Genomic DNA, 24,437 nt, shown 5'->3' with positions numbered 1-24,437 from the left:
AGACAGAAAAGTGCATGAGACATCATCTCCAAAATTACCAGCAAAAAGCAAGGCTGGTGGCAAGGCTCAAATTGGTCATCCCAGCAGCACCAGCACACTGAGCAAGCATGAAGCCCTAGATTCAGAGCGTGGTATTAGTTAAAATAATAATAACAATAATATAAATGATCAATAAAATAAGGAAAAAGCTAGTCTATTGCAGGAAATTTAATCTACTTTTTTAGATGTTAAGTCGATATCAGAGATTTCTAACTCATACTCTATTCTCTGGAAATTCCATTTCCTGCTAGTGATTCAGGTGATTGTAACCTTTCACACCCAACTGAAACCTAACCAGACACTGCTTTCTCTGTGTGCACCACTTACTACCTCGATTTCACAATTGCCTTAATTTGCATTTTCATTTCTGCAATTTGTGCCTATATATAGACTAAATTATCCCCAATAAACAAATCTGTATTAATGAGCAACCATTTTCATTCCGGCTCCTGAGAAGTTTTTAGTACACTAGCTAATCTGGGCACATGATTGCATAATTACTGTAAAATCTGAAAATGTCTATTGGAAAAAAGCAAACTTCATAGCCATGGTGAATTTGGAGAGAGAGAGAATAAAAATCAGAGAGAATAGCAGGGATGTCTTCCTAGCAGAGGGAATACTTGTGCAGAGGCTTGAGAATATATAATGTGAGCTGAAACTACAGCTCAAAGCACCTGAGTGTATTAATGGCCTGCAAAGCCTATAAGGTCTCAAGGTCAAGGCAATGGACTTGAGTTTCCCAAAATGGGTGTGATATCATCTCCTTTCCAATTTTTTCCCCTACACTTTGCCATTACCATGTTGAAAGGGGGAGTCTACTTCCTTTGTTTGAGTCTAGAATGATTTGGGACAAGCATGAAAGCAACAGAAAATGGCAGACCTGGTGCAGAGAAACTAATAAGGCTGATCAGGAAAGAAAGAAGATCTACTGGAACATTTGTATTGGAATTCTAAGCTGCCACAATGCCACACCAATATCCCAGGGCTGTCATGCTCTGAGAGGGGCAAGGGAGAAGCAATGAAGGGCCACTCAGGGAAACCACAGATTATAAGAAAAGAATGAAAGGGAGAGAGGGGTGGGGGAGGGGTGGGAGGGAGATGGAGAGATGGAGACAGAAAAGACTGAGGAGGAGGATGGGGAGGAGGAGGAAGAGAAGGGGAGCACAAGGTAAGGGAAGAGAAGTAGAGGAAATCAGAGGAGGGGAGTGAAAGAGAGTAAGAATAGCTGGCCAAACTAGTTCTAGTTCTCTTCATTTCTAGCTGCACCCATGGTATGACTGAACAGAAGAATTAAGTTGTTGTTGGCTAGACAAGCAGAGTCCAAATTCCTGACCCACAGAAACTCTTAGATACGATATTTGCGTTTTCCAACCAGTGAATTTCAGGGTGATTTGTTCTACAGAAGCACTAACAGAAGCAGTCACACAGCTAATTAATGGTTGACCCCCGAATTTAAACTCTGACTCCAGGGCTGTGCTCTTACGACTGTGGGCATTAATGAATATTTCTGCAGGTTTCATTAAAATCTATATATTACATGGATGTGTACAAAATTCATTCCCTATGTATCAGTATGCTGAACATCAGGAAGTGGTTTTGCACTGAGCTTTTTCTTTTATGATTGAAAATTAAATGAGGGAAGCAAAAGGTGCTTAATGAGCTCACAAACTCATCAACTGTCACAATTGTCAAAGTTGCCTGTCCATGAATTGGGTACACACACACACACACACACACACACACACACATATGTTGTATCATCTGATTAGTGATTCCTAAAATGATATGGAAGTTTAGATAAGGGGAAAACAGTAAAATTTTTAATGAGGCAATAGATTTAAAAAGACTGAAGTTACTTTGGATCCAGGAAAATTGGATTTTGTTTGTTTGTTTATTTGTTTTATTATTGTTGTTGAGCTTCTATTTCAACCATGCCTTTGGTTAACTTATAGCAACTTGTTAAACTGCGTTTCCCAAAACAATGAGAACCAAACCAAATGAAAATGAGGTCTTATCTTCTAAATAAAATAACAATAGTAATAATAATGATGATGATGATGATGATGATGATGATGATGATGATGAGTTTGGTCCTTGTATTCCCTCAAACCAAGCATGTAGAACACATTTATTAAATATTTACTAAGGAGATGGCAATAATCTCTTACAGCGTCCATTTCTTTATTACTAAAATGTGAGTCAGTAGTTGAGTTGTCAAATGAGAAATTAGCCACACTTATCATACTTTGGACCAGAAAAATTTATAGGCCATGAAGGGGCCTGTACTTCATAAGTAAATGAATACCTACATTTAAATGTTATCTCCTTGTTCGGCTGGAGGACAGATCGATGTAATATGTAAAGCAAACATTGTTACCACTAATGTGACAGCTGTTCTACCATTGTCCTGTAATGACCCATGAATGAAAGAAGGTTTGAGAATTCATCTAAAAGATGGATTTAGGACATCTCATTTCACTTCAGGCTACAGAGGCTCATATGATTTCTTAATACTCCTCTGGGATAGAACTTTCTCAACCATGACTACCATAATTCGGAAGGTTATATCCTGTCATTATTAATAATAAGGCATATTTTATCTCCCTCATTTGTGAAGTTCAGGATATGAAGTTTAGAAGCCCAAATGTAAAAATTTAATACAAATGTTGATTGTGTAAAGCAATATATATATAATATATATACACACACACATATATGCTAATTATTGTTTCTTATCATAGCTCATTTGTATTATGTTAACATAAGGAAACTATAGATAACATAATAAGTTATTTCTTATTTTATTATCAGATTTTTGTCTGTTTTGTGCCATTGTGCCAGTGACTTTTGTTTTCATGGAGGAAAGCCCATAGTTTGTTGAGATGGTGCACTAGCTCAATGCAACCTTTTATATAACCCCAATGGAGCAGCCTTTTGTGCAGCCACTTGATTGGATTTTTTTTGTAAATTGCACAGATAATTTAAATAAAATGCCATTTCTTTTAGAAATGCTTTCTGTAAATACAACAACAGATTTATTCTCGAGAAGAGGAGAGTAAATTTTATATGTAATTTCTACTTGGGATATAATGACCAAAGTAAACATAAGTCACATTTATGAAGGTTTTATTTTGAAACTGCTCATTTTATATAATTATTCATTTAATTTTTATGATTCAGCTGATGAGGCATATATGATTGCTAATACACATATTTCACAGATGAGGAAAATGGAAAATAGACTAAGTGAATTCACCAAGTAGATATGTGAGACTCAGATTCACTTCCACACTCTAGTTAGCACGCAATCACTAAGTTTAGAGGAAAATTCCAAGTTAAAAATGACTTTATAGGTGGGCACCAGTGGTTCACACCTGTAATTGTAGCTACTCAGCCTGGGCAAGAAAGTCCATGAGACTCCTATCTCCAGTAAACTACTCAGAAAATGCTGGAAGTGGCACTGTGGCTCAAGTGTAGAGTGCTAGCCTTGAGCACAAAGAGGCTCAGGGATAGTGCCCAGGCCCAGAGTTTAAGGCTCAGGACTGGCAAAAGAAAACAACAACAGCAACAACAACAACAAAAACTACTGGCTTTATAAACTACAAATAAATTAAATATGTCCTAATTATTAACATAACAAAAGGCAAAAAAGTGATTAATTTGAGCTACTTAATTTGTTCATTTACCACAAGTTTTGTGAGGTATAATACATTTTTTTAACAGTGAGCCTGACTTTACTACTGGTATACACATTATTTCTAGAAATCTTGACAACAGCTACATCTCTAAATCAGGCTATGTTACATGGGTTCTCTGTTTTAGTGCACTGATGTCACTTACTTAAGGTGACACAGTTTATTGGAAGATGTTTTCTCATATTTTATATGTCCAGCAAATTTCTGCTAAATATTCTTAAGAATTCTTCTAGGAGAAGTATGAAGGGTAAATAAAGGCATTTGTATTTTAAACCCAAGAGTGAACTTCAGTTGGATTTAAAAAAAAAAAAAGACATTTCCAAAGGCATTATTCTGTGTATATTTCCCACTCTTTCTATGAAGCATCAATATGCTCTTTTTCAAATGAATAAGAAGACTCTCCCAATGGTGAGGTGCATTACACTCCAATCATAGAAGATGGAGGCATCAAATCAAGAATGTGAATGACTAAGGTTTGATACTGTGTTGTGTATTCGCTGTGTACAGTCCTCCTGTCTTTTAACTATAAGAACTGCATTGTACCTGCAGATACCCCTGCAGGTGAAGATTGTAGTCCTGAGGCTCTGTTTGTTTCCTCGATGTCTGGAAATGGAACTATGTATACATCATTCCAACAAAAAAAATCCAAGAATTAAAACCACATATTCCTTTAGCATCGTCTAAATATTTCAGAATCGTTGTGTTTAATATCCTTCATCTAGAACGATACTGTCTCAGCAGTGAGCTTATAATTATCAAGAATGTTAGGAGTTATATGAATTTTTCAGCCATGCAGATCAATGCCACGGCTTACTTTAACGTAAGGAGAATTACATTAAGCATGGTAGCTAAGGAGAAATTGACTGAATTGCTATAAACACTAATTGCCATGAACAGCTTAGGTCATCATTTCTGAAACCTATTGATTTGAAAATGACTAGGATATGCAAAATGTGTATGTACTGTTGGGTAATTTGGGGGTCATTTTCACAAAGTAAGCAAAAAATAAAAAGAATTTTTAAAAGCGAAAATACCCATTGCTAAATTGAGCCAAACATATTTTGTTTGGAGAATGATAGGAATTAAATCATTTCTCATTTTGCTTTTGTTGTTGTTGTTGTTTTGTTTAATTTTGTTTTTACCAGTGCTGGGACTTGGACTCAGGGCCTTGGCACTGTCCCTGAGTTTTTTTTCCTTAAGGTTAGCATTCTACCACTTGAGCTACCACTCCAGGCTCTTCGGTGGCTAATTGGAGATAAGAATCTCCTATTGGGGCTCACTTTCAAATATGATCCTCAGATTTCAACCTCCTGAATAGCTAGAATTACAGGTGTGAGCCACCAGCACCTGGCTAAGTTTATTTTTTAACTCTGTATTGTGGCCCCTTTTGTTTGCTAATTTCTTCAAAGCAGTATAAGTAATCACTGATACAAACTTTGTTGTCAATTAAATGGAACACACAAGTTAGAACAGGAGCTTTTTTAGGAAAATGATCAAATATTAAGGAACTCAAATCTATAAAATTTAAGGGTAGAAATTAGTAAGCTTGTTTATGTAGATAATCTTAAAGTTCTTTACATATTTTCAGTTCTAGTTTATGTTTTTTCTTCCAACCAGAAATACAACATTGCTCTTGCAAACATCATATTTAATTCTTTAAGAAACTTCAGTGTGTCATTACAGATGGATTGATAGCCTTGAAGATATCATTGAACTTTTGTCATGACTAAGCTAGAAGACTAGCTATATGTCAAAGAATTTTGTCATTCATCTTGCTTTTGAAAGACCAAATTTATTTGCAACCTTGAATGACATTGGACACATGAAACAGCCTGAAATCTATCATGCCGTGAGTGTCTTAGAAAGCTGCAATTTAAAATCCTACATATTGACCTGGTTTTTAGAACCATCTTCAAAGCCAATGACTTTCCATTTTTTTCTTTGTGAACACTGATTTTCAGTTGATAACAATTTTATACTTTCATGTAATTTTTTCTTCGTACATGATACCAACAAACATGTATCATACATCCTCATTTTCTCTCTTAAAGAAAAAAATTTTAATGCAGTTGGAAATGCATGAATAGGTCTTTTATTTACTTATGTCCAGGTAGCTGAAGAGTGAACAAACTCAGGTGTAGTTGTATATATTTTGAGTGGATTATTCGGCTTATTTTTTTTTAAGTCTCTGAGAAATGTAGTAGAATAACATGAGAAGAGTGCAGAGGTTAAAAAAATCCAGGTTGTTTTGTGTTTTCTGTGTTAAAGAACTAGATATATGATATATGTTACTCTGAATCTGTAATCCCATCCACACTAAAACTAAATTCCTTGAGGGGATGGGATTGGGAGGGATGGGGAGAGATGGAGAAGGGTTACATGAGTAGGAGTGACATGCATTGTACTCATAAACTGACAGCTACTTAAAAATAATAAATACATAAAAATTAAAGAGAAAACATCTGCACACTTTCTATGAACCAGGTTTGCATGTTCAAGTATGTGGTGATAAAAACATTATTTTATAATCCTAAAGTTTACTATAAAGTTCATTCTCTGATAGAAACTGGACTGACCATCAAAACATGTTATTTAATTGCATTCTCATGATGGCCTTGTAGAGTACCTGCCTACTCTTATTATAGGGTTAACAAAGTTAAGAAATAAGAAGTCAGAGCCAACCATTTCACAAAGCAGGTTTTTCTTTATGTCCATTTGTGCCCTGATAATGCAGGACCTAACTAGGCTAGAAGAGCCCTTCCATTTGGAATTGTTGACTCCCCAGAGAGGCTATATGCTTGCTAAATTTAATGTTCTTACAGACTTTCTGCTTCAGTTCGGATGGAACCTTTATAGTACAGATAATGTGACGTACTTTGGTTTATCCAGTCTTTAGCATATAAAAGTGGGTAGAGTTATTTTTCAGAGGATACAAGGCATCCTGCATACCTTCATCTGGAGTTATTCTGGAATATTGTCATTGTCATTTGCAGAATCCTGCAGAGTTCAGAGCGTTTGCATATCAGGGCTTTCTCAAGTATGGGACATCCAGTTGCTTAGAGGATACATCCTTCACCATGTCACCAAAGAATTTTAAGCTATTAAAGATGGCATGTAGGTTGTATGAAAAAATAACATACATTCACACACACACACGTACACACACATACACACACACACACACACACACACACACACACACACACACACACACACACACACACACACACACACACATACCCTCCCCCCCAAAAAAGAGTACTCAGCAACTTAGGAAGGTAGATAAGACTGATAAACCAGATAAACCAAAACTTGGTGATTTTCACTCTTTTGTGAAAGCTGTACTTGAAACAATGTTGAGGACTGTGGTGATCATGGTGATGATGATGATGATGATGATGATGATGATGATGATGATGATGGGACATAAATATAAAAAGATGTCTGTTGGGGGGTTGGTGGGAATGGAAGAGAGAAAAGAAAGGATAGTTAGGGATGAAGAAGGATGAAATTCTGTTTGTATGTATGTGTATATGAATGCATGTGTGCACACATATGCACACATATAACATGTATATGAAGACAGTATAGTGAAGCTCACTAAATAATTTGGAAGGGTAAAAAGTGAGAAAAGAAAGAGTCTAGGTTGGGAAATGGCACTGTGGCTCTGTGGCACTATGGTAGAGCACTAGCCTTGAGCTGAAGAGCCGAGGGACAGTGCCCAGACCCAGAGTTCAAGCCCCATGACTGACCAAAAAAAAAAAAAAAGGAAGAGTCTAGGGGTGTAATGGAAAGAGAGAACTTGTTCAAAATATACAGACATATCTATGGAATTACTAGAAAAACCCCATAATATCATAAATATGTGTTAATTTAAAAAGTAAATTGAAATAAATGGATGGAAAAAGAAAATGGGTTCTGTATTACCTATCCATTATTATTCAGCCATGAAGAAGACTGGAATTATGTGGGTTGCTGGCAAAACATCATGTTAAGCCAAATAAGCCAATCTTGAAAAGTCAGGTATTTTTGCATCCATGTCATAGTTAGACCTAAAATGTTGATACAAATAGTAACAATATAATGAGATATGAATATAAGAAGGGAAAGTGAGGGAGAACCAGCAGGAGGGGAAAGGGGGAAGGAATGGGGGGAGGAACAATAGCAAAGTACACTATATATGTGAATATATATTATAGAGAGAGAAATCAAATAGCTGGATCTTAGGTAAATATATATGTATTGGTAGATCTATCTGTATATCATGTCGGACAAATAGCATATCATACATATAACATATATAGTCATACATCATGGCATATATATATATATATATATATATATATATATATATAAATGACTCTATATACACATACATCACAGGATGAAATCCACTAAATACTGCCTGAAAACAGAACTTTGAAGTAAGAGAAAATATGGGTCTTGCAAAGAATCCAGTTAAAGAATGTTAAAATAAAGCATAATTAGATTTTTTAAAAAACGAAAAATGAATTCGTCTGCTTTGTTAGTGTGAACAGTGTTGATGATGAAAGAATGAATTACAGGCTTGTCTGTTGTGTGATAACCTACATTCCCAATGTAGCATGGCTGTATCCTAGGTAGTTCTATTTCTAGTCTTTTGAATGTATACAGATTTTGATATCGATTGCGCTAATTCACGTACTCAGCAATGGAATATAAATGTTCCTTATTCCTCTTTACTTGAATTTGTAGTTTATTTTCTTAATGATAATCATTCTGATTGCGGTGAGATAGAATCTTATAGTGTGGTTTTGATTTCCATTTCCTTTATGGCTAAGGATATTGGACATTTTTTTTCTGTGTGAATATCAGGGCATGAATTCAGCCCCTTATGTTTTCCTGCAGTCTTTTCACTCATGGATGACCTTTTCCCACTTGAAGAATAATTCCAGTCTGGCATTTTAGTGGTGAATTGGGAATAAAGTCTCTTTCTCTTGAATTTTTTTGTCCACCTGGCTTTGAAGCATGATCTTCAGATGTTAACTTCTCAAGTAGCTAGCATACAAGTGTTAGTCACCAGTGCTAGATGTTAAACATTTCTTCATATATTTACCACCTACTTTGAGAAGTCTTTATTGCATTAATATGGCTATTTATTAAATTTGTAGAGTTCTAGGTATATTTCAGATCTTAAGCCTTTACCCAATGAAAGCTTATGATGTTTTTTTCTTCTACTCTGTGAATTGTTGGGTTTTTGTTTCATGTGGTAACTGCAATTCTATTTGCCAATTCCTGCTCTTGTTTCCTGAGCAATTTATGTAGTATTCAGAAAATAGTTTCCAGTGCTTGTATCTTTCATATTTTCCCCATTTTCTTGTTTTAGATCTTAATGTTAAAACTTTTTATCTGTCTTGCATTAGTTTTCGTGAAAGATCAGAGACCAGGGTTAGTTTCAATCTTCTCATGTGGATACTGTTTTCTCTATAGAGTTAGTGGTGAGGCGATCTGTTCTCCAATGTAGATTTTGGGCACCTTTGTCAACAGTTAGATGTCAACATGCAAAGAAAATTAAAAAATAAAATAAGCTTATGTGAGAACTTCTTGTGGTCTTTCTATTTATGCTTTTTGTTCCTGAAATTATTCTAACTCTGAAAATATGAAATATATTTATGAAATATCTTCAGTTGTTTTGGTATACCAAGTTTGTTCTTCAACAAAAGGGACTTTATGTCCTTTGAAAATCACTAATCATCTCATACACCAATCATTTTTACTAAAAAATTAATTAGGTTTTATTTCTTAGCTCTTGTATAAATTCAGTATTATCAGATTTTGAGTTGTCTGGAAATAAAGGGCCAAATAGTGTAATTCTGTAAAGAAATATAGATGTAAAGAGACATAATTTGGGACATTTATAAGCTGTTAATACTGGATTTACATAGGAGTTAAGAAATAAAGGCTAATTAGAAACAGCAATTTTTCAAAAACCACTGTTGCAAATTATTATAAGTAGTGCATAATATCATATAATATATAAAATAATAATCTAAGTAGTGCATTTAATTTATTTAATTATTCTGATGTTGATGAATATTTAAGTTATTATAAAGTTTTTGCTTATTGCTGTGTATGTGTTCATAGGCATGTGTGCTAGACTTTTAGTTTTCTTTTTGATGTGCATACATTTTTGGAATAAGAATAAATCCACATGAAATCATCAGTTCATTATGAGGCATGCAACCTATTATACATAGAAAGATTCCTGATTTCCTGAGGAATGTATTTTTGGATTAACATTTAAGAGTGGTATCACAGGTCTCAATATATATTCCAATATATCTCCACTTTTTTCAGAACTATTTTTGGAACATAATTTGCAACTTACAAATAAACTTATGCTCCTAATATCCCTTTGATGTTTTTCTCTATGATATTCCTCAGCACACACTCCAGTACCTAATCATAAGTCTTACTTTTTGTTGATGACTTTATTTTTGTTAGGAATGAATGTCTAGCTTATTGAACAAATCAGGTGCAAAAACAATTTAAAAATTACATAAAGACAGTTAATTGGATGTTCTTTGGAATGATATAAGGAAAAGTAAGGAGGATCAAGAAATAACATGACCAGCTCCTCTCTTTCTGGCTATGATGAGCTAAATAGAACAGGCCGATTCTTTTGCTGAGAACAACCAGGAAAGCAAATAGCATTCTTCATTTGAAGACATTAAAAAAAAAAGAAGCCAGGAAAATCAGAGGAGAGTTTTTTTTTTCCCCATCTATTACTGGTTCATAAGAAATAGTGGAGGAATGGAGGTACAGTTCAAGTTAAAGACCTCCATCTCACCATCCCTGAGCAGAATACCTAAGCAGGAGCTCTGGGTGCTCAGTTCAAGCCCCAGTATACACTGGTACAAACAGAGAGATGAAAGAAAAGAAAAGCAAGGAGGAGGGAAGGAAGAAAGGGAGAAAAGAGGGAAGGAAGAAAGGGAGGAAGGAGGGAAAGAGAGGGGAAGGAAGGAAGGAAAAAGAAAGGAAGGAAGGAAGAAAGGAAGGAAGGAAGGAAGGAAGGAAGGAAGGAAGGAAGGAAGGAAGGAAGGAAGAGAAGGGAGAGAGGGTCCTAGTCCTCACCCCAGGGCTGCCTGCCTTGGGCCATGGCCCACTAGATGACAGGACCATTTTCTGAGAGGTTGCTGAACAGGAATGTGGGCAGGAGCCAGCCTGTTGGGGGTAGCAGCAATGTTCACTGGCCTCTTCCTGCTGCTGCTCTGCTGGGATGCCAAGCCTTGCTCTGTGAGGTTTCCCTGGCCACCTACAGGAGCTGCCCTGCTGAAAAGGTGCAGTCTGAAGGCATCCACCATGCATGGGGCTCAGAGGTGGATCCTGGTCCTGCCAAAGGATCCAGGATCCGGCAGCACTTCAAGCTCCAGCTACAAACCCACAATGTCTTAACACCTTGCAAGCAAGAGATTCGTCCGGGCTTCAATGCATTATCATGAAGCAATACGAAGAAGAATGAGTTTATTATTTTTTAAATGATGACCCAAATGCAAATCACCTAAGTAGAATTTTTAAAAAAAGAATCAACTTAAAATAGTGGAAAATAACAAGTGTAGTAGGTGAGATAAATGGTGTAGGAAAACCAAGAAAAACTGGTGATTGTGGAATTTAGGTACACTCAAGGAAAGTATAGCTAAACTGAAACCAAGATCTAAACTAAACAGAAAATAGGATAAAACAAATGATTCACAGAAAATAAAGTCTCAAAACCCTGCATATGGACAAAGGAGATGGGAAAATGTGGAGAAAATGAGAACAGATTATAGTGGGAAGATTTCTCTAAAGCCAAAAGAAAAGCATCAACTGTAAAATCATCAAGGTGTGCTCCAAACTCCAGAGGAAAACTACAAAGTGAAACATATAAGCACAACGTAGTAGGATATATGAGGAACAAAAACCAAGACAGAGAGAAAGCTGCTCACATGATTTTCAAAAGGAAATTTCAATAATAATAGAGTGACTTTTGACAGGCCTAGAGAAGCCAACAAGCCCAAAATTCTATTTCATTGGTGAAAAGTACTCTTCTAGACCTACTGTGTGACAAATGGAAAAGGGGCAAATCTCCCGTGAAGAATTCCACATAATCTATGTAGATTTTCCACTCTGTAAGAAGAGGGATTTAGTTGCCTACTCTGGAAATGTGACTAAGTGTAAAGATCTGAAATGGAGACTGGGGAGAGGAGGAGAAGGAAAAGGAAAGAATGGCATCATTGTTCTAAAATGAAGGAGCTGACAAATAGTATGGCAGCAAGGAGATCAAGATTGGGACCAAGTCACCATGAGATGAAGAGGACATGATACCTCTACTGTCTTCCTCTCAAAATGTAATCCTAGTCCATGACAAAAAAAGCATTAGGAAAAAATAATCAAACTCAGAGTCAAAAGGTGATTGACCCATAGTCCTCAAAAAACTCAAAGTCACCAATGGTAAGGAAAGTCTGAGAAACTCACAGACAAGAGGAGATACAACATGATTTTAAATAGAATATGAACAGGAGGATCTGGAACAGGAAAGGGACCCAGTGTGTAAAAATGAAGGAAATCTGAGTAGTGTATCATTATTGACTCATTAATTATAACAAAAACTATATTTCTATAAAATGATTGTAATCATGAAACACAGAATTCATGGACGATACAGGAATTCCATATTGCTAGCAATTTCCCCCCTCTATATCTAAAACTGTTTTGAGATGCACATTTTATTTAGAAGTTTACCTGAGGGAAAAAACATGAAAAAAAAATCTTACCAGCTGATACCTATAAAAAGAGATACTAAAATTAGTTTTCAGGCAGAGAGAACATTGTTCTGGAAAGAGACACTAAATTATTATAGGAAGCCTTATTGAGGAGTAAGAAGAGTAAATATGTGGAAAGTCCCAAGCTTCCACTGGTTAAATAAAATAACAATAAAATTGATGAGGTTTAAATATCTAACGGTAAAAATAAATGATGACAGAAATACAAAAATTGTTTGAGCTTAAGGTAGTTAAAATGCAAGTCTCTGACATTGTCTGGAAGTGGTTAAAGTATTAATTTATATTAGACATTAATAATAGATGTTGTAATATCTAGGGTAACCACAAAAAGAATAATAAGACAATGTTCAGCTGTCAGTCTAATAAAGAGTGAGAAGAGAACACTAGAATAATACATTTAAAAGGAGGTAATAATGGGGAATAAAAGTAACCAACACCATAAAAACTTTAGAAAAATAGTGAAGTAGCAAATTCAATTCAAATGTCATTAATGATATTCAAAGCCAAGAGTATATTACCTCAGTTACCAAAAAAGATAGCTAGACTAAGTTAAAATAATAAATACATATATCTATAATTTCTTAGGTGTATGAATAACAAAGTTAAAAGTACATTTTCAAAAAATGAAATTTCATGCAAACATTAACCAATAGGAAATTGATACAGCTATACTAATATCGCAAAATGTCAACTTTAATGAAAGATCTGCTGCTTGGTCTATTGAGACCTATTTTATAATAAGAAAGGGTCGGATCTTCTGGGAAGATGTAGCCACTCTAAATTTGTATGACCTCCTTATGGACCTTCAAATTATACACAACAAAAATTTCAATCATAAAAGGGCAAATGCCAAATCTGATAAAGAGATTGGATTATATCTTTCTCACTGACTATAGAAGAAAACCCTTAAGGCTGTACAGACACAAAAGACATGTCTAATGAGCTAATTAAACACACACATTTATAAATAATTGAAATATATAATATACAATTTTCATCCATATTCCACCAAGTACTGAAATGTAGAGCAAGTTTTAACAAAGTTTAAGGAATTGAACTTATGAAGAGTCTCATTTAGCTTTTTTTTTTTTTTTTGTCATGAGACTTGAACTCAGGCTCTAGGCACTGTCCCTGGACCTTTTATTGGGGGGGGGGGAGGCGTCCAGTCATGGGGCCTGAACTCTGGGCCTGGGCGCTGTCCCTCAGCTCTTCAGCTCAAGGCTAGCGCTCTACCACTTGAGCCACAGCGCCACTTCCAGCTTTTTTTCTTTTTGCTTATGTGGTGCTGAGGAATAGAACCCAGGGCCTCAGGCATGCAAGGCAAGCGCTCTACCACTGAGCCACCTTCCCAGCCCCTGTCCCTGGACTTTTTAACTCAAAGGTTGTTTTCTACCACTTTGAGCCACAGTGCTACTTCTGGTCTTTCGGTGGTTAATTGGAGATAGTCTCCTGGCCTTGGGGCTTTGAACTGCCATCCTCAGATCTCAGCTTCCTGAGTAGCTAGGATGACAGGAATGAGCCACCAGTACTCAGCTTAAAAAAAATTATTATGAATTTTACCTTATTGTTAATATAGAGATGATATACAGAGGGATTACTGTCACATGAGTCAGGTAATGAGCACATTTCCTCTTAATATAGTGTATTCTGTTCCCTCAGTCCCTCCCTCCCATCTCCACCCACCAGTTGGATAGTTCACTCTTATCAGTGTCCAGTGAGCTCCACTGCTGTACTTTTTTACCCTTTTCCCTCAAGCTCAGTACCTTCTCCCCAACCCTTCTGAAGATGTACATTTGACTATACCATACATAAGGTAAAGAAGACAGAATATCAAACAATAAAAAGAAAGAGAAAAAAGAAGAGAGGTCTCTTGTTTACATATCCTGGCATTCATTTCAATATGAATATTATTTTATATGAAGGGACATTTAGGCATTGCACCTTTGTGTTTCTCTCCTAAGGGTATCCTCTATTGGTCTCACTGTGTTTGAGTATCTATTTCACTATGTGTGAGTAATTTATCATATTCCAGTTTATTTTAGATCTAATTTCCTCATATTATTTAGCATTTTGTAATATGAGATATTAGAAAAATCCTCAAATTTCTAGAACTCTCTTCTAGTTTATTTCAAAATAACTCGAAGAACTGTCAATGTAGATAATGAATTACAATATAGATTATTAATTACTTCAATCATAATTAAAATACATAAAATACCTTAAGTAAATAAAAATAAAACTTATTTGTATGAAAATAGTCTACATAGCAGTGAAATATACTGTCTTTGAGTGGATTGTCACTAGTTTTTTATTCTTCTGGACATATATACAACTTCTGCTTTAGAGGAATTCTTCTTCCTCAAATGTGAATTGCCTGCAACTTATTTCATTGATGGATATTTAAGAAGTGATACTGTCTGGCGTTGAAGGCGAGATCATAAGAAGTCTTGGAACTTCTCTTTGAATCACTTTAGGGGCAATAGCCACTACGTAAAATGTCTCAAAACCCCCAAACAGAAAGACAGACACAGAAAGAGGGAAAGAGGGAGGGAGAGACAGAAAAGAAAGACAGAGACAGAGACTATTGTCTCTTGGCTGTCCCAAACAACTCAGCCCAAATCCCAGAATGTTTGAAAAGTCTGCATTCCAAGCCCAGCCCCAGAGGCCAACGGACCAGTGCCTGCTGAGGGCCCCAGTGGACATAACCCCTTCAAACCCCAGACATGTGAATGACAGTCCTGAACTGTGTTTTTAAACCACCTAAATGTTAAGGTAGATCGTTGCATATATATCGGTAATAAGCAATAATTTCAAAGAACAAAAGCTAAACAACAGTGATCGAAATTTCTGCCTGGAGAACTTGAGAACAATGAAACAATCTGGTAGAAAGTAGAAGGAGGGTGATATAAAGATCACAGCACAAATAAATGAAGTAGAAAATGTACTATACTGAAAATTCAATATAGCAATTCTTTTCTTGGAAAAGTCAAAAACATGTAGGTAATAGATGATGATGATGTGATGATATGGATGATAGCCAGACAGATGGATAGATGATAAATAACATTGACATATGCCAATTCAGCATGAAGAAGAAAAAGAAGGCACATATTTTGAATTTCAGGAATAAGAGTTAATTTCGAGAAGAGAACTTAATTACAAAATAGAGAGACATTTAAAAATAGCATGAAAATGCCGTGAATAACTTAATACATTTGAGCATTTACACAACATGGAAAATTACCTCGAAGCACATAATGTCTTCAGTACAGTGAAATGCAAAATGTTCATATATTTGGTAAGTGAATTAGTAAGTCTGTATCTGTGTAGCTAACAGAACACAAACACAGACACACAATTCCGGGTGTTAGATGAACTTGTTGGAACACTTAAGTAAGGAATTACATTCATCTTAAACAGATTACTTCCTACAAAGGAAAGAAAAGAAGAAAATCTTCCACCTTGTTTTTTGTTTACAGTCTAACTTGGGTTCCAAAATCCAGAAAGAATATTACAAAATGGGAAAGGCACATGCAAATCCCTCATGAAAATGATCATACAATCCCCGTTAAAAATAGTGTGTCATTTCAGGGATATAAAACCCAATCTATTATTAATCATGTTAAAACACTAATAAGAAAACTGTATAATTATCTTTAGGAAGCCAGTAAAAGCAACAAGTAAAACTTACCACCTATTTATAGTAACAATGTGTAGAAAAGTAGGAATGGAAAGGAACTTTCTTCTTCTAAAGAAGTAAATGCCTCTAGATGCATAGAAGCATAGATATAGATATATCACAACCCTTTGGGATACATTTATGTGTACAGTAAAATGATAAAACTATCCTTCAGAGTTCTAAAGACAAAGATAATCATTGTCACTATTTCCATTTGATCTTGTACTTGAAGGCCCCCAAGTAAAATAGCCAATATTTTAAGAATTGAACAAATGGACTGAATGTTTGAGTAAGCATTTCTCAATATATGTCATCCAAAATGCCCAATGAGATAAAAATGTGCCTAACTGAACGAATAATTAGGAAAATACAAATTAAAGGCACAACATGATCTATTATAAGATTGTTTGAAGAGCTAAAATAAATGGAAAAAAAAACAGAATATTCCAAATATTGGCAAGAATGAATAATATCTGTTCCCTAATCCAGAGCTGTCAATTAGAATAATCTTTCTTTAGAAGACTACTGACTAGAACTACAAAATAAAACATGCCATACTTTTGGCCCAGCAATTCCAGTCTAAGATAGTTTTACCCAATAGAAATTCATGCATAAGCTCAATGAAGACATGTGTGAAAATGTCTGCAGGAGAATTCCTCACATCAAGAAAGACCAAGATAGTGCAGGTGGCTCACACCTGTTATCCTATCTACTCAAGAGGCTAACATCTGAGGATGATATCATGGTTTGAAGCCAGCCACTGAAGGAAAGTCTGTGCAACTCTTAGCTCCAATTAACTACCAGAACACTGGGAATGGTGCTGTAGCTCAAAGTAGTAGAATGCTAGCCTTGAGCAAAAGAGCTCAGGGGCAGCGCCCAGACCATCAAGCCCCATGACCAATGCTTAAGAAAATAAACAAAAAGAAAAAAAGAAAGAAAAGAAAAGAAAGACAATACTATTCATCATCTGTGAAGTTGACAAATTAGTATCATGGTGTATTCATAGAGTGCAATAATAACTATACTGATGTAAGAATGGAGAAGCTACAATTATGTTCAACAACAAAATGCATATCATCAAGAGTGGTAAATGAAAGAAAACAAACAGAAATGTGCATACAAAAATCCAGTGCAATTATATCTATAGAGATAGATAGATAGATAGATAGATAGATAGATAGATAGATAGATAGATAGATAGATAGATAGATAGATAGATAGATACATAGATAGATAGATACATAGATACATAGATAGATAGATACATAGATAGATAGATACATAGATTTAGATATATATTGTATAATTAAGGCATTATATACCATATGTTGCCTGTTGGATTGTAATGATCTTAGGCAGTACTGGTACTAGGGTAGTACTTTTACAAGCCAGCCAGAGTACAATTGAGATCCTGTTCTGGCACTGTGTTAAGACCATGGGCATCCCAGGAGTGTAGCTCAATGACAGAGCACTTGCTTAATGGGCCCAAGGCCAGAAGTTGGATCCCCAGCATCTTACAAACATTGCTTTTGTACATTTTGTTTCTGCAAAATTATTAAAGCGTGCATACCTAAGAATGCTACACCATCAGTATATATGACATATTTCACTGGAAAGTTAAAAGCAAGCAGATGTGTTCTGTGGGGTTGTATACTCATAGACAGACAATATCATTAACTGTCCAGTAATTACACATGATAGCTTTCTGCCTGTTTTCTCCTCTCCTTGTTCCTTCAGTATCTGCTGCTCTTGCTTCTGTGTTTTCTCCATTTAGAGAAAGCCTTGACTTCTGGTGTTCCTTACTAATCCATTCTCCAATCCCTTCTCCTAATTCCTCAGACTTCCTCTTCCTTTCTCTCATTCTTTCATGTCCCACCCCATTATTTTCCTGCACTCTGTGTTCACTTCCTCCATCTTCCAGCTACAGCCCTCTCATGAGACAGGTTCTGTTACGCCAGCTACTCAGCCTGAGCAGAACCATGGCCATGCATCCGCTCACAGGGCACTGACACACCTGCACAGAGGTTGGGTTGTGTACCAGATGCCAGCTGGCGAGGAGACATACAGAATGTTGAGGTCTACTTCTAATAGCAGGTTTAGCATTTTGGACATATCCAGTACACCAACACAGCCAAATCACATTTTGGTCTAGTCCTGTACCCCAGCTGGATGTTAACCTCTGGAAGAAACTATGTGCTACTCTTTTACCTTCCTCCTACTGTCTAGCCTTTGCCAAATAGGCTTCTTTCAGAAGACAACCATATCACATTTCCTGGGTAAAGTAGTGACTTCTCGCTTCTCATTCTGCTTTCTCTCTGTGTTGTCAGGCTCATCTTATAATAATGATTTGGAAATTTCCAGATCCAATCTATATGTCTCCTAAAATCCATACGAGTATCAAACTGTTGAAAAGTAATATTTCGGGTAGGAAAGATTACGACTTGTCTCTTTCATGACATGAAACCTAGCACGCATTGGCTCTGATTATAAGGAGACACTTATTTGATCTCATTTAATCTGAGGTCAAAGAATGCTGTCACTCTGTGATTCTTCATTTCAGGACAGACACTAGAGTTTCTTTTTGTGTGTTTGGGTTCAGGAGTCTCATCCTTTTTTATTCAATTGCAGATATAAATGAATGTGCTATGGGCAATGGTGGCTGTCAGGAGCAATGCTGTAATACAATTGGCAGTTATTACTGCAAATGTCAAGCTGGCTGGAAGCTGGAGAAAGATGGCAGAGGATGTGAAGGTAAGAATTAAGACTGTCTGCTTACAGATAAGGAGAGAAAGAACATCTAGGCAATGCTCAAGAGGGAGTTTGTATTTTATCCAGAGCCAATTGAAGTGCTTGTGTTGAATATTGTCAAGAGTGCAGATCTTCCTCTCATACCTAGATTACAAAATTGTAATCCATTAGCACTCTTCAAGTAGCTCATTATAGGAAACATATGATTATATGCTGGTTTGGTTGTGTCATACTCTGATTATGGAATTTCAATTGTTCATTTAAATCCCTGGGTAAAAAATACCTATTTCTGAATGTCTTTCATAGAAATCTAAAGAAATAATGGTGCTTATCATAAAATACTCACATGTTCTTACAAAGAGAAATGGAAGGACAGAAAATTCACCACAAAAAAAATGGTAGCTTTGTACACTAATTTCAATTTTCTGGCTTCTTTTTAATTTTATTCCTTCTTCCTTCCTTTATTAATTTATCGTCTTACTCATTTGACAAGCATTGATTTCCAATTCTGTATCAGGCATTATTCCCTGCTCTAGAGATATCAAAATTAATGAGAAGAAAATTCTTCCTAGAAGGCGCCCATTTGGTAAGAGGGGATGGGTAAACCGTATGTCAACCTTAGATGCCACATTAAGACATATCGCATGAGGTCAAGTGCACAGGATACAAAAACACATTGGATTTAGTTCCAACTCCATCACTTCCTATTTTTGTAACCTTGAGCATGTTTTTTAATCTTGCTAAGGCTCTCCTCATCCTAAAAATGTAGGATAATGGGAGCTCCTAAAGCCACCAAAGTTGCTGTGAGACTTGGATCAGGTGATGTGTTGAGAACACTCAGCACAGTGTTTGTTTGTGCACTCCATTTCTGCTCATCTCAGATAGAATTAGGGGCCTAGAGAGTGCTTCCTTATGTGAAGCTATAGTAAGGAAAATTTGACACTGAAAAGATCATCTGTGGAAAGTCTTAAGACTAGCTCCTCTGAATTTTTTTCCATCTATTCATCCTACTAAAAATGTTTGAGCATTTTATTTATTTAGGCAATGTTGTTTCTTTGTTTCTTTAAGATCACCATAGAAAAAGTGTTTATTTGAATTGAGTATTCTCATTTGCTTGAAGAAAACCACATCCATTTCAAACAATTCACAGTGCCTCTTTCCGATGGACAAATGTGAATGATGTGGTTGGGTAAAGGAGAACAGTCAAAGGACACCCAGCCCCACTAAGAGCATCCAGGGCTGGAGCCGTGGGTCTGATAGGGTTGCTGGCTTCAGCAATTCCTCCTTGTAAGGCTTGGGAAGGCGATGTGTGATGGAATGTGGGCTTTTGAGAAAGGCTTCACCCAGGTCAGGAACTTCTTCCAGAAAAGCTATAAATTCCCTAGGGCAAGCCTTAAATTCACTTATGCTCTCTTATATTCACACATAATAATATCTCCTTCTGACTGGTGTTTGGCAATAGCATTCTCTGAATGGATTCAGTGTTGGGGAGAAGGAGGGATCAAGGAGTCCCTGGTGTAAAGGCCAGGAGGTAACCATGGATCACAACTGACCAACACAGCATGTACACCTTGAATATTGTCCTATTACTCATCATGAGTCTTCTCTTACCTGACAGGAAGTGACCTATTTCCTTCTCTTCAACTAAGTCCTGGGACTATCATCACTGCCATCATTATAGCTCTACATCAAGTATCTAACATGGTAAATAAGCATTGCTAGTCGGTAAAACAATGTTGATGACAATAACAATAACAATGACGACAATGACCATGAAGACAACGACGACAATGACGATGATGATGATTATGATAATGATGATTTTGTCAGTCATGAGATTGAACTCAGGGCCTGGGCACTGTCCCTAAGCTTTTTCACTCAAGACGAGCACTCTACCACTTTGAGCCACAGCACCACTTCCAGTTTTCTGGTGATTAATTGGAGATGAGTCTCATGGACTTCCTTGCCCAGGCTGACTTTGAACTGCAATCCTCAGATCTCAGCCTCAAAAATAGCTAGGATTACAGGCCTGAGCCACCAGCTCATTTTTCAAATAGCTATTTGGTTGATAAATCATGATAGAATTTATAACCACTAGCTCATTTATGTGCATGCATCTCAAAATTTAGTTGAAGTTAATTACTCTTGGTCACCTATATGAATATTAATATATTTGGAGAAGAGCTTTCCACAGTTTCATTTAACTGAAATCTACTTATACAAACTGTATTACTATATGGAGGTCAGGATCTCTCAGAATCAAGACTTTGATAATGAGCTAATGTTGACTGCTTACCAAGATGCAGAACTAAGAATAGTTAAGGAGAGCGAAGCAACTTGGTCAACAAAAGCCCATTTTCCTCAAGCTCATTCAGCTCAGCATCCTTTACATTTTTTTTTTAGCTTTTAAGTATGTTTTATTATCTTTCAATGATCATACAAACCAACTAACCTAGCCTCCAAAGTTCCCTCCTTCCCTTTTGACATATGTAAGTTGAGTCTAGTGACTGCCTTCCTTCACCCACACTTCCTCTCTCTATTTGTCTGTCCTCTATTTGTCCACCTATTTGGCAGATGAGATAATGCTAGAGATTCAGATTTCTTGGTAGTTGAATATATAATTGCCTCAGGTTTGTTTATGTGCGTATTTAAATTTAAAATTACAGAAGTCATTTTGAAATCCAGTACATCTCTGAAGTCCCTAAAAATTGAGCATTACAATTCATGTCAGCATATTAATGGGCCTGTTCTTATATTCGCCTGTCACTGCAAAAGTCAGTTGGGTTCAAAGAATAACATTTTATGGAAAGCTGTGGCCATACAAGGAAGTGCTCAGGTGAGAAGACATTTTTCATTGCATTAATCTCAGTTGAATTTTTGCTTTTTGGTTCAACTCAACATGATAGTGCACATTTGTTGTGCTATTAAAATACCCCTAAAGACTGCCCTTCAGTGGAATCGATACATTTGTAAATGGCCTGGTTAGCTCATTTTTAACTCTTCAACTTTTCTTTAAAGACAGAAACTTCTGGAAAACCCTTCTGATTAGCTCTCTGGTATTGGCAGCTCCTTACCTCAGGCATAGCTTGGAAACTAGAGCATATTTTTGATTCACAGTGCAGATGGATTCATACAAGATGTCAGTTTAAGGAACCAATAAGGAAAAGAGCTGCCTGCCACTGATTACTGTGGAGATTTTAATATAGATGTGTGTGTGTGTGTGTGTGTGTGTGTGTGTGTGTGTGTGTGTGTGTGTGTGTAGTATCTATTGAAAGGATAGAGAATTCTTCATCTTTTGTGGAGTTAGGATATTTCTAGATTTTCAAATACAAAACTGTATTTGCATGTCAGGAAAAATCACTTTATTATTTTATTCACTATTATATTCAATGCCTACTTTCCTTTTTATTATATATCTTTTATTGTTATTGTAAAGGTGATGTACAGAGGGATTACAGTTACATAAAGTCAGGTAATGAGTACATTTCTTTTCGAACAATGTTACCCCTTCCCTCATTCCCTCCGTTTTTCCCTCCTGTCCCATCCCCCACAAGTTGTATAGTTCATTTTCAACATAGTGTCCAGTGAGTGCCACTGCTGCATTTGTTCACCCTTTGTCCCAATCTTTCTGTGCTCCTGTTTTCCTTCTCCCAAGCAAACTTACAAAAAGACACAGGTACCAAAAACAAAAAATAACAACAATGGATAACAAACAAGAACTCTCATTTCCATTTCTTGGAGTTCATTTAGATAGATACTATGTTATATGATCGTATACACATAGCTGTTGCGCTTCTGTTAGCCTCTCCTCAGAACATCCTCCTTTGGGCTCACTGTGTGGATGTTTAGAGTCCTGTATAATTTACCATGTCCCCATGGATTTGGGGGGATTTTTTGTCGCTTTAACTGTGAGTGAAATAGGTCAGTGATAATTGTTTCACTTATCTCTTAAGGGCGATGTGTCTCACCTGAAATGATTTCGTCCCCTGAGGCAATTTGTGATGCTTTGGACCCTGTTTGGCTGCTCACTGGGAGGGTGGGTGCCGCTGGGACCCTGGGGTATGGGCTTCCTGGTGCCCCACACCTGTGATCTCAGGGGACCTCCACGGCAGCCTCACCTCCCTCCTCCCTGCTGCTGCTGTCTGTCCCTTATCTTTACTGTACATTTCAACCTGTCTACTGAGTTTCAAAGGGAAATAATTTCACTTGTTTTATTTTTTAAAAATCACCTTTTTCTAAATCCATATTCTATTATATAGGTGTACTCAGCATCATAAGAATGTCTTTTGCTTTAACTGACTTATAGCCATTCTATATTCTCACTGTTCCAATAGGTGTGGTCCTGAGTGTATTGAACTTAAATCTATCACTTTCCTATATAACTGTGTGTGTATATATATATATATCTGTATATATATATACACGCACATATATATATACACATATCTGTATATGTATTTATGTATATGCATATATTTACTATGCATATATTTACTATATATGCACACACATATATATGTAAGTTTTTTGCCATATATATTAATATATATAGTTATATATAGTAATATGCATACATATTATAGCTAGAGATAAGTATATAAATTTATATGTACAGTAATATATAGCTATATATAGTGATACACATGATATAGATAGATGCATATGCAAGTTTATATATACAGTAATATATATGATATATATGATAGAAAGATAGATCTGATAGCAAACTTGCAGGACATTGTGATTGTGATTATTTACAGGTTTGTACTGTTCATCAAACTGGGAATAACTTGAGACCTGTCTTACTATCTTTTTTTTGTTTTTGTTTTTTTTTTGGGGGGTCCGGTCGTGGGGCCTGAACTCTGGGCCTGGGCGCTGTCCCTCAGCTCTTCAGCTCAAGGCTAGCGCTCTACCACTTGAGCCACAGTGTCACTTCTGGCTTTTTTCTTTTTGCTTATGTGGTACTGAGGAATTGAACCCAGGGCCTTGAGCATGCAAGGCAAGCGCTCTACCACTGAGCCACCTTCCCAGCCCCTGTCTTATTATCTTTTAATTCTTAACACCAGCTAGAATCCCATAAATATTTATTGAATGGATGAGTGGATGAAAACCCTTCAGATACAAATGCATGGAAACTTCTAGCCAATATGTGTTTGGCTCCTTTCTTATCTACAATTTGTAATCATGCCAAGATTGTCATTTAGTTTGATTGGTTCAAACTTTTACTTATCAGTAGTTCTCAGTGTAAACAGTTGCTGATAACAAGCCTGTAATATTTAAAAGAGAAAACTTTCTAGGGAATAAATGAAACCTTTGGATTAATTTGAACTTTCTGAACAATTCTCACATGTCTAATCTAAATTGGTAGCACAGCAGTGTCTCTACTGTGACTGCCCAGCCAAGCAGGGCCCTCAGACAAATAAAAGTTTTCTGAACAAAGGGGTAACTACCTTCCTGAATTTTAATAAGCTAACT

At 36.3% G+C, this 24,437-nt stretch overlaps 1 protein-coding gene across 1 annotated transcript in view; it reads left to right on the top strand.

The window, feature by feature from the left end:
• LOC138806526 (EGF-like and EMI domain-containing protein 1) overlaps positions 1–24,437 on the top strand; it is a 503,918-nt gene that overhangs the window by 353,967 nt on the left and 125,514 nt on the right. Inside the window, 1 exon segment of the mRNA XM_069991959.1 lies at positions 18,843–18,965. Within this exon segment, the coding sequence (XP_069848060.1) occupies positions 18,843–18,965 (123 nt within the window).

Source organism: Dipodomys merriami, unplaced genomic scaffold (genome assembly GCF_024711535.1).
Source record: "Dipodomys merriami isolate MVZ:Mamm:240054 unplaced genomic scaffold, mDipMer1.0.p SCAF_40, whole genome shotgun sequence".
In the NCBI taxonomy this organism is placed as follows: Eukaryota; Metazoa; Chordata; class Mammalia; order Rodentia; family Heteromyidae; genus Dipodomys; species Dipodomys merriami.
Note: the sequence above shows the minus strand (reverse complement) of the source record. Positions and strands in the feature narration are given on the sequence as shown.